Source organism: Phodopus roborovskii, unplaced genomic scaffold, assembly GCF_943737965.1.
Source record: "Phodopus roborovskii unplaced genomic scaffold, PHOROB, whole genome shotgun sequence".
NCBI classification, from domain to species: Eukaryota; Metazoa; Chordata; class Mammalia; order Rodentia; family Cricetidae; genus Phodopus; species Phodopus roborovskii.
The window spans coordinates 1,229,567-1,242,571 of record NW_026126616.1 but is presented as its reverse complement, the minus strand read 5'-3'; the positions used below and the strand labels follow the sequence as shown (position 1 = coordinate 1,242,571).

Here is a 13,005-nt window from a genome sequence, read left to right as displayed (position 1 = left end):
GACGGTCATGTGACCATGATGTGGGGAAGATGTTTGCTCCCAAGAGTGAAGCCACACCTCAGGAGGACAGAAGCGTCACCCATCACCTTTAGACACTCCTGTTCCTCTGAGCCTTGGCCCAGCTGACTGCTCAGGGCATGCCTTACTTTGGCCAGCCATCTTTTCCTCCTTAGGGCAGTAGGGCACATGCTCTCAGGTGGCATAGTCAGAACCCCTCAGAGATTCCAGAGAGGGTGGTGTTGAGAGTATACTGAAGGCTGGTTGGTTAGAGACCCAGACCTTCTGTGTGGGGTAAATTACATCATCACCCAATACCCACCAGGAGAAGGGGCTCTTCAGAAAAGCCCAGGCCCCTTGACTTACAGGGCCGGCTCCTCCACACTGTTGTCCTGGGGTTTCTGTTTCTGCCAGTCAGTCTAAGCCTGGGCCATTTATGAACCAACATTCTCTGAGAGTCCCTATCAGAGGGTGTTTCCTTTTAAGGCCTCTGAAAAGGCAAACAGCCCTAAATATCTGAACCTGTGGCCATCCACTTACTCCCGGGTTTAGACCCTGGCCTTAACTCGTGTTCTTAGTCCTTCTTCCTGCACAGTTGCACATTTGTCTGCTGTTGAGTCTTAGCAAAACCCTCTGACATAATAATGAGTTTATCAGCTACCTCTCCCTGCCAGTGCCATATCAAACCACCATGTGTAGAGGCATTAATCCTGCTTTGCAGCCACATTTGAAAAAACTCGGCTCCAAAGAGTGGATGGGGCTTTCCCAGGGTCCCATGGTCACCATGTGGCAGTGCTAGACCTTAAACCTAGACTGGGGAGGGTCAGCCTCGCCAGCCCAGGACAGCTCCTGCTGTGAAGCAACGAGGGACCAAGGTTGTAACCTGTGGTTGAGCTCAACAGGGTACAGGGTCTTTCTAAGCACTGTTAGGATTCTTGTTTGTTTCCTGTGTGTGTGTGTGTGAGTGTGTGTGTGCTCAAGTGTGTGCATGTGTGTGTGTGTGTGTGTGCATGTGTGTGTGTGTGTAGCTGCACATGTCATAGCATGTGTGTACAGCACAAAGGACAACCTCAGCCTTTACTTTCAACCTTGTTTGAGGCAGGATCTCTTGTTCGTCACCACCTACACCAGGTATCCTAATTAGGGTCACTATTGCTGATGAAACACCATGACCAAAGCAACTTGGGGAGCAAAGCGTTTACATTTCTGCATTGTAGTCCATCATTGAAGGAAGTCAGGACAGGAACCTGCAGGCAGAGCTGATACAAACTCCATAGGGGAACGCTGCTTACTGGCTTGTCCCCGTGGCTTGCTCAGTCTGCTTCGTGTGTGTGTGTGTGTGTGTGTGTGTGTGTGTGTGTGTGTGTGTGTGTGTGAAGTTTTATTAGAAAGGGAAGATGGGGAGGAAACATAAAAGACACAGAAAGGACAGCAAAGGAGAGGGAGACAGGAAAAGTCCTGTCTGCCGCAGGGGAACAGCAGGAAAGAGAGAGCAGAAAGAGAGCTGGAAGGAGAGGAGATGGGAAGAGAGCTCAGTCCGCTTCTTACAGAACCCAGGACCACCTTCCCATTGGTGGCCCTCCCCCATCAATCACCGATCCAGAAAATGCCTTCCAATCAGATCTTATGGAGGCATTTTCTCAGATAAGGTTCCCGCCTCTTAGATGACTCCAGCTTGGGTTAAGTTGACATAAGACTAGTCAAGCTAGCGGGCTTTTAAGCTCCTGAGAGGTCTTCTATCTCTACCGACACTTCAGAATAGTAGTTGTGAATTTACAGCTGTGTGCTGCCCAACACACAGCTGTTTGTGTTTGTTTGTTTAGTGAGGGTGCTAGGAACCCAGACCCACACCCTCAAACTCACCCATTGAGCCATCTCCCAGCTTTCAGGCCAGATTCTAGTTGTGTCTCCCCATTCTCAGGGCACCCTAATAGCCTGTGGAAAGCCACTGGTCTCTATGCCCCAGGGCCTCCCAATGGGCCAGGTATGGAAGTGGCATCTGATACTGTCTGAGGAGTAGAGACCCACCAGTGAACCTGCTTCTCGGTTTCAGCACCACTGACAGTTTTTCACTGGCTTCCCTCTTCCCTTGGAGCCTCTTGTGGGAACTAAGTGTGAACCAGACACTGGAGAACACAAGCGTGGAGCCAGTTGCAGGGAGCAGGTTCTGAGCCCGTGCTGGAGCCCTATGGTGTCACCGCTGCCTCCATCTCTAAGAGAGAATCTTTGGGTTCTCGAAGTTCTCTTAGGTGCAGGATGGAATGATGTCATTTGAAACTGGAACTAGACTGTGGTTCAGTTCATCCCAGCTGGCTCTCACTGATGTCTATCCTGGTTCAGGCTCTGTGTTAGAAGCCAGGTAATGACTGGGATAGAAGCTGCCCTTCTGACACAGCCCAGAGTCCATGGTGAGGCCAAAGCTGATGGACACCTGCGCTGAGGACACAGGATGCAATGTCAGAAAGGAGAGTTTGAGCCAGGGAGCCAAGCCGGAAGAAGGTGCATGGCCCAGTACATGGGTGTCATACAAGAGCAAAGTCTGTGAAACATACAGAATGGGCCCAGGGGTCAGTCTGAGCAGGGCTGGGGGCACCACATGCTGCACTTGCACCTTCATTACCACCAGGGGACAGATCTGTCAGTTCTTGCCGTCAGGGTTGCCATTGCATCTATGACATAGAGCCTGAGTAGGGATGCTCGGCTCACTTTAGCTCTTACATATATTGGTATCTGAGCACAACACCAGAATTAAAATTAAGGGATGCCTTAGGTAAGGGTAGGGCTGTTTTCCCCCCAAAGTCCTTGCTGGAACCTTGGCTCCTGTGCATAGAGATCATGGTTTCTAGTTCTGTAAGATGAGACTATTGCAGAGGGGTTAAACAAGACTAAGCACCACACTTAGTGCACAGTAGAGTGCTCCACAGCAGAGTGCTCCACAGTAGAGTGCTCCAGAAGGCAGTGGTTAGGAGGCAGATGCATGAGCAGAGCTATTTGCAGTCTTAACTGCTGTTCTCTAGCTGTAAAACATTTTTGTGTTTCCTCATCTTGAAGTGCCTTAGTTTCTTTATTTTCAGATGGGAAAAGTTGAGAGCACTTTCCTCCTTGAGTTATCAGTCCACTCATTCAACAACCAGCTACATATCTACTCTGTATAAGGTAGTCCTAAGCAATGGGATCAAACAGCCCCCATGGCATTAACACTTGACTGACTCCATCCATGTAAGTCACAGAAGAGAGTGCCTGACACTTAGTAAGTGCTCCAGAAAGTTAGCTGTTGCCAGATTGACTGTACAACCATTATTGTCTCCACTGGCAACCAAAGACACATTTGTATCTCTAGGCTCTGCTGGGTAACTCACTTGCTTTCTGGCTCTGAGTTAGTTCATTAATCTCATTAAGGAATAGAACCTTGGACCAGTTAGTTTTCCCATTGCAGGGGTAAATTTACCCTGATAAAGCCAACAAGTTCATTTGGGCTCACGGTTCATCATGGCAGGGTAGTCATGGTGGTAGGAGCTTGAGGTGGCTAGTCCAGGGTCAAGAAGCAAACAGTGATGAGCACTCGTGTTCAGCTTGCTTTTTCCTTTTTGCTCAGTTCAAGGACCCCAGCCCATGGAATGGTACCACCCATCGCTAAGGTGGACCTTCTCACATGTGAAAAAACTGCTCAGATGTGTGGAAGCAAGAGAAAAGTACAGATCCTGAACTGTTAGCACCATGTCTAAAATATTCAGTGAAAGAGATGTCTGCGAGGAGAGCATCCCCAGCCATGTCCCTATTTCCCACAGTGCTTCACTGATGCCCAACCACTTCACACGTACTTTCCGAACCTCAAGCTAAAGACAGGATGGAGAGAGGACCAGATGGTTTCATTTGATTAGTGTGCAATGAGTACACGTGCCTAGCACTGAGAGGCCAGTAAGCTACTCATACAGTATAGTTGTGGTCCAGAAACAGTGGGATCGTTGCTCGTGCCCCATCCCTGGGCAGACAGCAAGGGATGGTGATGGCCCAGCCTCATGGTTAAGTAAGCTTTCCAGGATAGCAGCCATGGCATAGGTAATGCATCAAACAATGACATGAGCGAAGAACCAGCAACCAGACTTGACACCTATTGGCCAGTGCTATTAATGATACATTAAAGGCAGACTGAAGACAGAAATGCGTTATGAGGGGGAGGGATGCCCTGTCTGCTGGCGAGAGGCAGAGAGGCAGAGAGGCAGAGGGAGGTCTGGAAGGGCTTCATCCATGCTGTCCCGTCCTCTGCACCTTTAAGGATAAGCCACTCTGGCACTACAACATGACTGAGGTGTGTGGGGTTCTGCTTCACTCACAGTGTACCAGGAGTTTGACCACCTGCTGGAGGAGCAGTCGCCTATCGAGTCTTACATAGAATGGCTGGATACCATGGTAGACCGATGCGTTGTGAAGGTTGGTAGGCAGAAGGGAAGGGGTGGCCATAACTCCTGCAGATGGTTGTTTGTCTCTGTGCACACCTACCCAGCATAGAACCCCAGCCCCAACCCTGGGAGGTGGAGGGGACAGTGACAGGACTGTTTTAATCTCCTGTTCCTGATAACCCAAGCCTGCATCCCTTACCTGTGTGTCACACAGCGTCTCAACCTCAGGTTTCCTTACGTGTGTTTATGCTGCTAAAACCAAAAAGACAAAAGAAAAAAAAATCACTGCTCCACAGGCTTGAACTTGAAGCTTTACAGACCTTCCCTCATTTTTCGGAGACAATAGTGAATGAAGAATTGAAGTATTAAAGCCATTCACTTGCTTGTAGGTGGCTGCCAAGAGACAAGGGTCCCTGAAGAAAGTAGCGCAACAGTTCCTGTTGATGTGGTCTTGCTTTGGTACAAGGGTGATCCGGGACATGACCTTGCACAGTGCTCCCAGCTTTGGTAAGGCTATGCCAATGTCTCTCTCTCTCTCTCTCTCTCTCTCTCTCTCTCTCTCTCTCTCTCTCTCTCTGACACACACACACACACACACACACGGTCCAACCACTTTTCTGGACTCCGTGCACTGAGACTGTGGGGTTATCTTCTATCTCTTGAGGCCACAAGGACACCAGTGTGAAGGTATCTGTGGGGGTAGGACAAAATGTGTTAGGTTTTCCAGAGAGCAAGAGGGCACGGAATGCTAAGGGGAAGTAGTAAACAGCCTGTGTGAAAATAAGGTGTTTGCTGACAGAGAGGCCTGCCAACATTTAAGGAGGTACAGGTGGCAGTAGCCAAGCACCCTTCGTCATATGTCCCCAGTGTCTACCACTTCCAAAGGACAGTCTGCAGAATCCCACAGCTGTGGGTATTTAAGACTGGGCACACATAGGCCCCTGAGTTTAAGCCTTGGCAAATGGCCTGACTGACACCCAGGGTTATTTTCTGCTGACTTTCATTTGTCAGATGATTGACTTTTGATGTTTTGATTGTCATTTCTTCAGAAATGCACTCTGGCCTGCTCTGTGGAATAGGCTTTTGCATATCCCCCTTTGCCTTCCTGATCCCTTGGATCACCCCCTAGTCCTCACTTATTACTCCCCATTGTGACCGTGCCTGAGGTCTGACTCCAGGTTCTCTCCCTGCAAGCAGAAACCTGGTCCCCAACTCAGTTAAGATATTATGCTTCCTGCAGGACACAGTTGTCTACTTCTCAGCAGAGACGATATACGTCTGAGTCCATACTGTCCATAGCAAGGGAGATGGGACCCGGAAAGACTTTATCTAGGTATTCAAAATCCTAAAACACTGGCCTCTGTTTTCTGGCATCCCTACCAGCAATGGTTGGTAACGTTTCTGGGTAATTGCTTCCATGCTGTCTGCCTCTGCAAATACAGATGTGATTTGTGTCTCATAATTTCAGGTTAAGCCAATCAACTCTCAGCTCTGTCCAGGCTTTTAATTGGATGCTTTTCCATCTAGCTTTTTACAGACTTGTCACCATTTCCCAGTTGTGTCATACAATGAAGTGCCAGTGTGGTAAACACAGGAGTGTTAGTTAGGAACTGTTATCTCTCCATTATTGAGTGGAGTTGGCCCACTCAGACATTTTGTTGGTTATTTCTTTCACTTCAGTCCTGGGGTTCTCTGAACCTGCCCATGCTTCAGCTACAGATGGAAACTGTCTTTGAGCAGAGCATGGGAATGCTCTGATTACCACTGCCTGGGCAGTGCCATCAGATGTAGCATTTTGATGACTTCCAGTCCATAGTGGTGAGCGTTAGCACATGTTACCTATAGCGCTGGAAAGATCATTTGTGCATAACTGCTTTTGATTAAGCGATGGATGAATGGTATCTTGAGATTTTTTTTATTGCTTCAAAAATCAAAGATTCAACCATTTTTCACACAAATACATGCATGCACAGGGACAGTGAGGAGGCTCTGCTCCATGCCTTATCACTTATCCTTCATTTGCTGATCCATGAAATAAGCATGCACTGACACCATCTCCCATCATGCAGGGATGGCAGTTTCTTTGTCATTATTCTTTGTAGTTCATTTCTTTGGGCTGAGTTAACAATCAATGTAAAATGGAAGCCTGGACAGAACAGTTATGGTTTATTAATGCCTTGGATTTTTTTCCTGAGGTACAAGTCATTAAAATGGGTACAGTGTGTTTATGTCTTTCCTAATCACACTGTTGTTGGATGTGCTGGAAACTGAGTTAAATGGCATATATATCTGTGTATTCATACATACATACATACATACATACATGCATGCATGCATACACACACACACACACACACACACACACACACACACACACACAGTGAAAAGAAAGGCTTTAACCCAATTTCACTCTTACAGTATTCTCAGCCTTGAGTAGGTTGAAACAATGCCTGCCTCTAAGGCTATTCAGCAAACTCTAAACGGTCCAGCTCATCTGACTCATTGTTGAGTTCGGCAGCTTGGGGCGACAGGAAAGTTGAAAGAATGTGCAGCAGACAAACGCCCACCTCCCCCTTTCTGTCTATATATGTCAAAGACCCAGTGGGTGGCTGTGTTTGGGTCATGTGTTTGCTGTATGAAAACAGCTAATTAGGAAAAAGAGCCCTCTGTTCCCTGGCCCCTCCCCCAGCGACAGGGGCCAGCTCTATGCATCTTATACCTCCTGCATGGTCCTCAGCATGGGCAATGAATGGTGTGGGGTCCGTCCCAGTGCCAGCATGGCAGGCTGACCATTACAATGGCCTTGTGGAATACCTCAAAGGGCCCTGGCAGACTCCATCTCCTCTCAGAGCAACTCTTTGAACTGTAGTCAACACCTTCCTTCTTCTGGATTACTTTTCGATTTTGTCTCCAAGATTCCTTTTGCCGAGTCTAGGCTTTGATCTAGAGCAGACAGACTTTGTGCCATAAACAGTGTCTCTAGAAGTTTTCAGAAATGGCAGGTGACAAGCTTTGGACCTGGTGATGTTGAGCAATGGAAAGGTTCTGTCTTAAAAAACAAAACACTTTTGTTGACTGATCTGATTCCAGTTCAGGGACGCCTGGGTCTCTAGCCAGCACACCAGTCTTCGCACTTTCAGTGTGGATTTTCACGAAATGTCCATTTATTTTACTGCTGTGGGTGTCTGGAATGTGACAGCAGTTGCTAGCATACTCTAGAACAAACCTATCTAAAAAGCCCATCGTTTACAGGGGATGGGCAGGGTTACACACTCTTCCACACATCGGTTTTCTACGTGATGGTTTTGTGGTCCAGCATCAAAGCTCACCCTTCTGGGCCAGGGCTGGAAGACCCCATGGGCATCTGTGATGGAGTGGCTCCCAGATGTGCTGGCTGTGATGGAATCTTCCAAACTGCCTGCCTACACTCAGGTGCCCTGGTTCCTGTTACCCAGAGCCCGCTAAACATGGATCCCATTGTTGCTAGTGACGCTTGAGAGAATGAGTTTCCTTCTCCACCCCACAGGCCCATGAAGGAGGAGGACTTGCACCAGATACTGAGGGACAGGGCATCCTTCTCAGCTCAAGCGTGTGCCCTTTCCCATATGCTGTCCTGACCCACCTATCTTTCTCAGTTAGATACCAATGGGAACTATGACCCAGTATATATGAAGAGCCTAAGAGATTTTAGACTCCATATTAGTGTTTTTCCTTTTGCTTTCTTTAGTATGTCAGACAAGGAAGCTGGGGTGGATTTAATAAGGGCTTCTCAGACCTAGACATGTAAATAAGGCAAACAGAAGCCAATAATAATAATCTTCACAAATATTTAGCAAAAATATAAGATCATTTATTTCTCACTGTAACTCCATGAGGCAGGGGAACACACAGAGTGGGAAGGAAGCTTGCTGAATTTCTTTGCCCGAGATCAAGGAGATGGAGTAGCAGAGCTCTGGCTCAAAACCCATCCACAGTCACAGGATGAGACCATCCACCTGACCATACCTGCTCTGTCACCGCAGTCATAGGACTCAGATAAATGGCACAAAAGGGCTTGACAACTTTATTTTATCCACAGTGATGGTTTTAAATCTATGGGTTAAATTTTTTTAATTTAAATTATGAGAGAAAAGAATAAACATTAGAATGCTGCAAATACTAACAGATGCCAGACAACAATGGAATAATGTCTTGTTAGTGCTGAGAACAAAAATTGTCAACTTAATCAAGAATGAGAGCAACAGAAAGTCATGTTCAGTTATATAAGGACCAAAAGAAGTTGGCATCTACATATATGCATCAAAAAGCAAAGGCTGCCAAAGGGTGCACTTTAGCAAGAAGAAAACTAAAGCCACTAATACACTGGCACACAAGAAATAGCCATTTCCCTATTACCACTGCCACATAACAAACTGCCCCAAAGTAAAGAGGCCTGAAACAGCCATCTCCTCATCCAAATTCTTGTCATGGGTTCCTATGGTGACTTAGCGGTCTGCATGGGACCATCCACAGATGCAGGTCTCAGACACAGGGTATGTTCCTTCACACTCTGTTCAGATTCTGGGATTCCTCTCACCTAATCTTTAATGCAAAGTATGTATATGAATCGGGTCCTATTTTACATGGCAGAAAACTTTATGTAAACAAATCTAATTACCTAATCCTTTGTACATTTATTTGTTACTGATGTATGTAGGGAAGGGCAGGTTGGGGGGGGGGGAGGCATGCCACAACCACAACACAAGTGTGGCAGTCAGAGGGCAACCCTTGGGAGTTAGTTCTCTCCTTCCACCATACGGCTTCTGGGAATTGAACTCAGGTGTTCAAGGTTGGCAGCAAATGCCTTACCCATGGAGACGTGGTGATGGCTCCAAACTAATCTCTAAGTGTGTTCTTTACAAAGGTAAAGCCACGTTTTATGGGGAAATATATAACATGGGTTAATGAGAAGTGGATGCAGGACAATTAAAACATGTGGAGGTCTCTACAACTACTAAAGAGCCAGATTTTGTCCGGATTGCGTATCTATCCATATATGTCTTTACAGTTTAGGATGAACCAAGAGGTTATCACTATGACAACATAACCATAATTTTCAAGGGGAAATGGAATACTGTGAACACTTGGGACATGGCAAGACCTGAGGGGGTAAAGAAGACCCAGAACATAGGTGGTGAACTGAAGATCAGAACAGGGCATAGAAATGGCCAGCTGAATAAGTGAGGAGGCCTCTATTCCCATGAAAACAGCAGGCAAAAAACATTGCAAGAGGCAAGATTTTTCTAAATTATATAAGTAATCCTTAATTTATGAAAATTCCTACTTACAAGAATCAAAATCAAAACTGGAAAGCAACGTCACCCATTTAATGAGGGAGCCTCTATTTCAAACCTGTTGACAAGAGTAGGAGAAAAGCTCTTGTGAGTAGCTTTGTTTCTCATGGGTGAAAACACTACAAGACCTCATCCCAGGCTGTCTCTCTTGAGACATTCTCTCCATGTAGCCCTGGATGGCCTGAAATTCTCTCTGTAGACCATGCTCGCATCAAACTCACAGAGACACCTACTTTGCCTCCAGAGAGCTGGGATGAAACTACCATCCCAAACTTTTTCTTTATTAAATCATGAATAATAAGGGGTGAAGTGTCTTTGGCCAAATCTGATGGCCTAAGCTTGATCCCTGGGACCTACATCGTGAACAGAGAACTGACGTGTAGAAGTTGCCCTCTGACCTCCACATGTGCATAAACACGTGTGTGCCTTCACTTCCACTCCACACAAACAAAAGGAAAATAATAGTGATAACCATGATTGATAGGGGTTGATAGGGTTCTACCAAAATTTCAAGTATTATTCAAAACCTAATCATGGATAAGTAGCATCCTGTCATAGGACATCTTTATCATTTATAGAGAAAAGAAAGCATTTGTTTGCAGTCACGTACCATGGCTTTTGAGAAACTCTTTGTAAAGTAGAAATCAAAATAAATATTAAAGATTATTTTAAAATCTCTACAACAAACAATATATTAAATGGTGATGTTTGATAAGGTTTTCCATTTAAGGCATAAAAAGTCAGGAATTACTTCCCATATGCTTTAGTAAGCATGTACAAGAGATCTAACCAATCAATAAATAAATGAAATACATGAATTAGAAGAAAAACACAAAACCACCTATTTAGAGATATTATGATTGGCAAAAAGATGGTCCAGTGGGTAAGGGGCTTACTGTCAGTCTTGGCCATCTGTGTTTAACCCCCAGAACCCATGTGGTAGAAGGCGAGAACTGGGTCTTCTAAGTTGTCATCTGATGTCCACATGCATGCATAAAAAAATAAATGTAATAAAGTTGCTTTAAGAAATTAGTCAATAAGCTAAATGGAAATTCAGTTACTTCAGTTTTTATGAAATCATTGGTATTTTCAGCACAGCATTGAAATATAATTTTAAAATAATAGCATTATTCACAGTAGCAAATGAGACTAAAAAGCACCTTGAAATAATTCTTTAAAGAAGTGTTACAATCTCCAAGGCTTTATGGATAGATATTGTGACTCGGGCCTGTGTGTCAGCTTTCAGAAGACTGAGGTAGGGGCCACTGCAAGCTCAAGTTCAGAAGCAGTGCACCGTGAGTCCAAAGCTAGCCAGAGCCACGTGGTGAGACACTGTCTCAAACAGACAGACAGGGAAAAAACAAGACAAAAAACAAGACAAAAAAAAAAACAAAAAAAACTATAGTTCATATTTAGAGTGATTCATCCCCTCCAAAAGATGTTAACTCTTTTTAGTGTATAAATTCAATGGACTTCAAGCTCATATCTTCAATCTGTCTGAGTATAATAACCTGATTTAAACTCACATGGAAACCTTAAAGAGCTAGGAGAGTGAAGACACTGTGAAGGCAAGGGCCGGAGAGCTGGGTGTAGGCTCATGCTCAATGGACTCGAGTTGATTATAAAGCAAGACAGAGTGGCGTTGGACAGTGATATACAAGAAACACCTCAGAGGCCAAGCCAGACCTGCAGGAGCAGACCCTTCTCTAGCCCTTCAGATCCACCTGTCCACAGTGCTCAGCTGAGAGGCAGAGACTATAGATGACATACAGGAGTGCGATTCAGACCTGTGGGTCTCTGAGGCAAGAATTTTAGGGTGACTAAGATAAAATTAGAAGCCCCAACTTCCAAAAAGAAACATCTAAATAAAAAACAATAACAAAAATATTCTTAATACTTCTTTTAAAAATAGGAAATGAGCTGTGGTGGTGCACACCTTTAATCCCAGCACTGGGGAGGCAGAGGCAGGTGGAGCTCAGAGAGTTCGAGGCCAGCCTGGTCTACAGAGCTAATTCCAGGACAGCCAGGGCTACACAGAGAAACCCTGTCAAAAAAGTTAAAAAAAAAAAAAAAAAAAAAAGAGTAAATGATCTCGGGATAGGAGACTGTTTGTGAAAAAATAAAACACAACATAAAGCACAAAGCATGAAGGAAGAGACTGCCAAGGCTGACATTTGAGATACATATATTTAATTTAGCACACATTTTGAAAGAATGTGAAACAACACAGTGTGAGAGGCTTGGCTTGGTGAGGCTTCTTTCGGCTGTATTATAGATGGTATAACTCAACCACAAGAAATCCTTAGGAGGAGAGGCATCAATATATGTGTTTTCAACTACCCTGTTGTGGCACTACCTCAAATCTTACAGCAAGGTCAAGTGAATGATGTCAGAGCCACACCACGATTTTGGGTGACAGCAGGGTAATTCATCAATGGCAGCTCCCGTCCGTCCCTGGGCCTGCTCTCCAAGGCCCACTCTGGGATCACTTGTTTTCTTGGTAATTTCAGATTGCTAAATAACGTGCACATGTTTCTATCTCTCTGTTTGTCCCTAGTGACTTGGTTTTCCCACTGTGTCCCCTGCTCAGTTTGTGGAACGGCAGCCATTCTAGGGATAACACATTGGGATTTTAAGCTGTGCTTAAGGAATCCATAAACAAAGTGAAACCGTTTCCAAAAAGGACACAGAAGAGAGCTATTTTTGTCATGGATATAACTATCAAATGATTAAAATCCAGAATATATTGAAATCACTTTAAATAAGCTGTCATCTATCTATCATCTATTATTTATCTAGCTATCATTATTTATCTGTCATCTATCTGTGGTGGATACAGGGATATGTGGATGTCAGAGAACAACTTGTGGGAGTTGATTCTCTCCTTTTACCATGTGGTCCCAAGAACTTAAGTTGTCAAGCTTGGTACAAGTACCCTTCTGCACTAAGATATCCCTTTGGTCTTTAAATAATCATTTTTAAAGCAAACACCTAGTATAAATAATAAGCAATGGATGTAAACGGCAATTTACCGAAGAGGAAACTCTACTGAGAACAATAAGCACATGAAAAGACCGTGTCTTGGTAGTGATTAGGTTACTGCAAAGTTCTCACTTCTCCACCAGCAGGGTTCTGGTAAACGTGCAAATTATTCTGGTGGACAATTTGGCACTATCTCTTAAGACTGGAGGTGCAGCTGTTCTTGGGTTCTGTTGCTTGGAGTGCTAGACCTAGGAACTAGGAGACAAAAACAGTCATTTGTTAGGAGCGGTTTT

The 13,005-nt window shown here is 45.0% G+C and overlaps 1 protein-coding gene across 1 annotated transcript in view; it reads left to right on the top strand.

Moving 5' to 3' along the window:
• Positions 1-13,005, top strand: part of Rfx4 (regulatory factor X4) — a 128,583-nt gene that overhangs the window by 88,360 nt on the left and 27,218 nt on the right. Inside the window, exons 12-13 of the mRNA XM_051206210.1 lie at positions 4,334-4,428; positions 4,787-4,904. Of these exons, the coding sequence (XP_051062167.1) occupies positions 4,334-4,428; positions 4,787-4,904 (213 nt within the window). The remainder of the gene's footprint in view (positions 1-4,333; positions 4,429-4,786; positions 4,905-13,005) is intronic.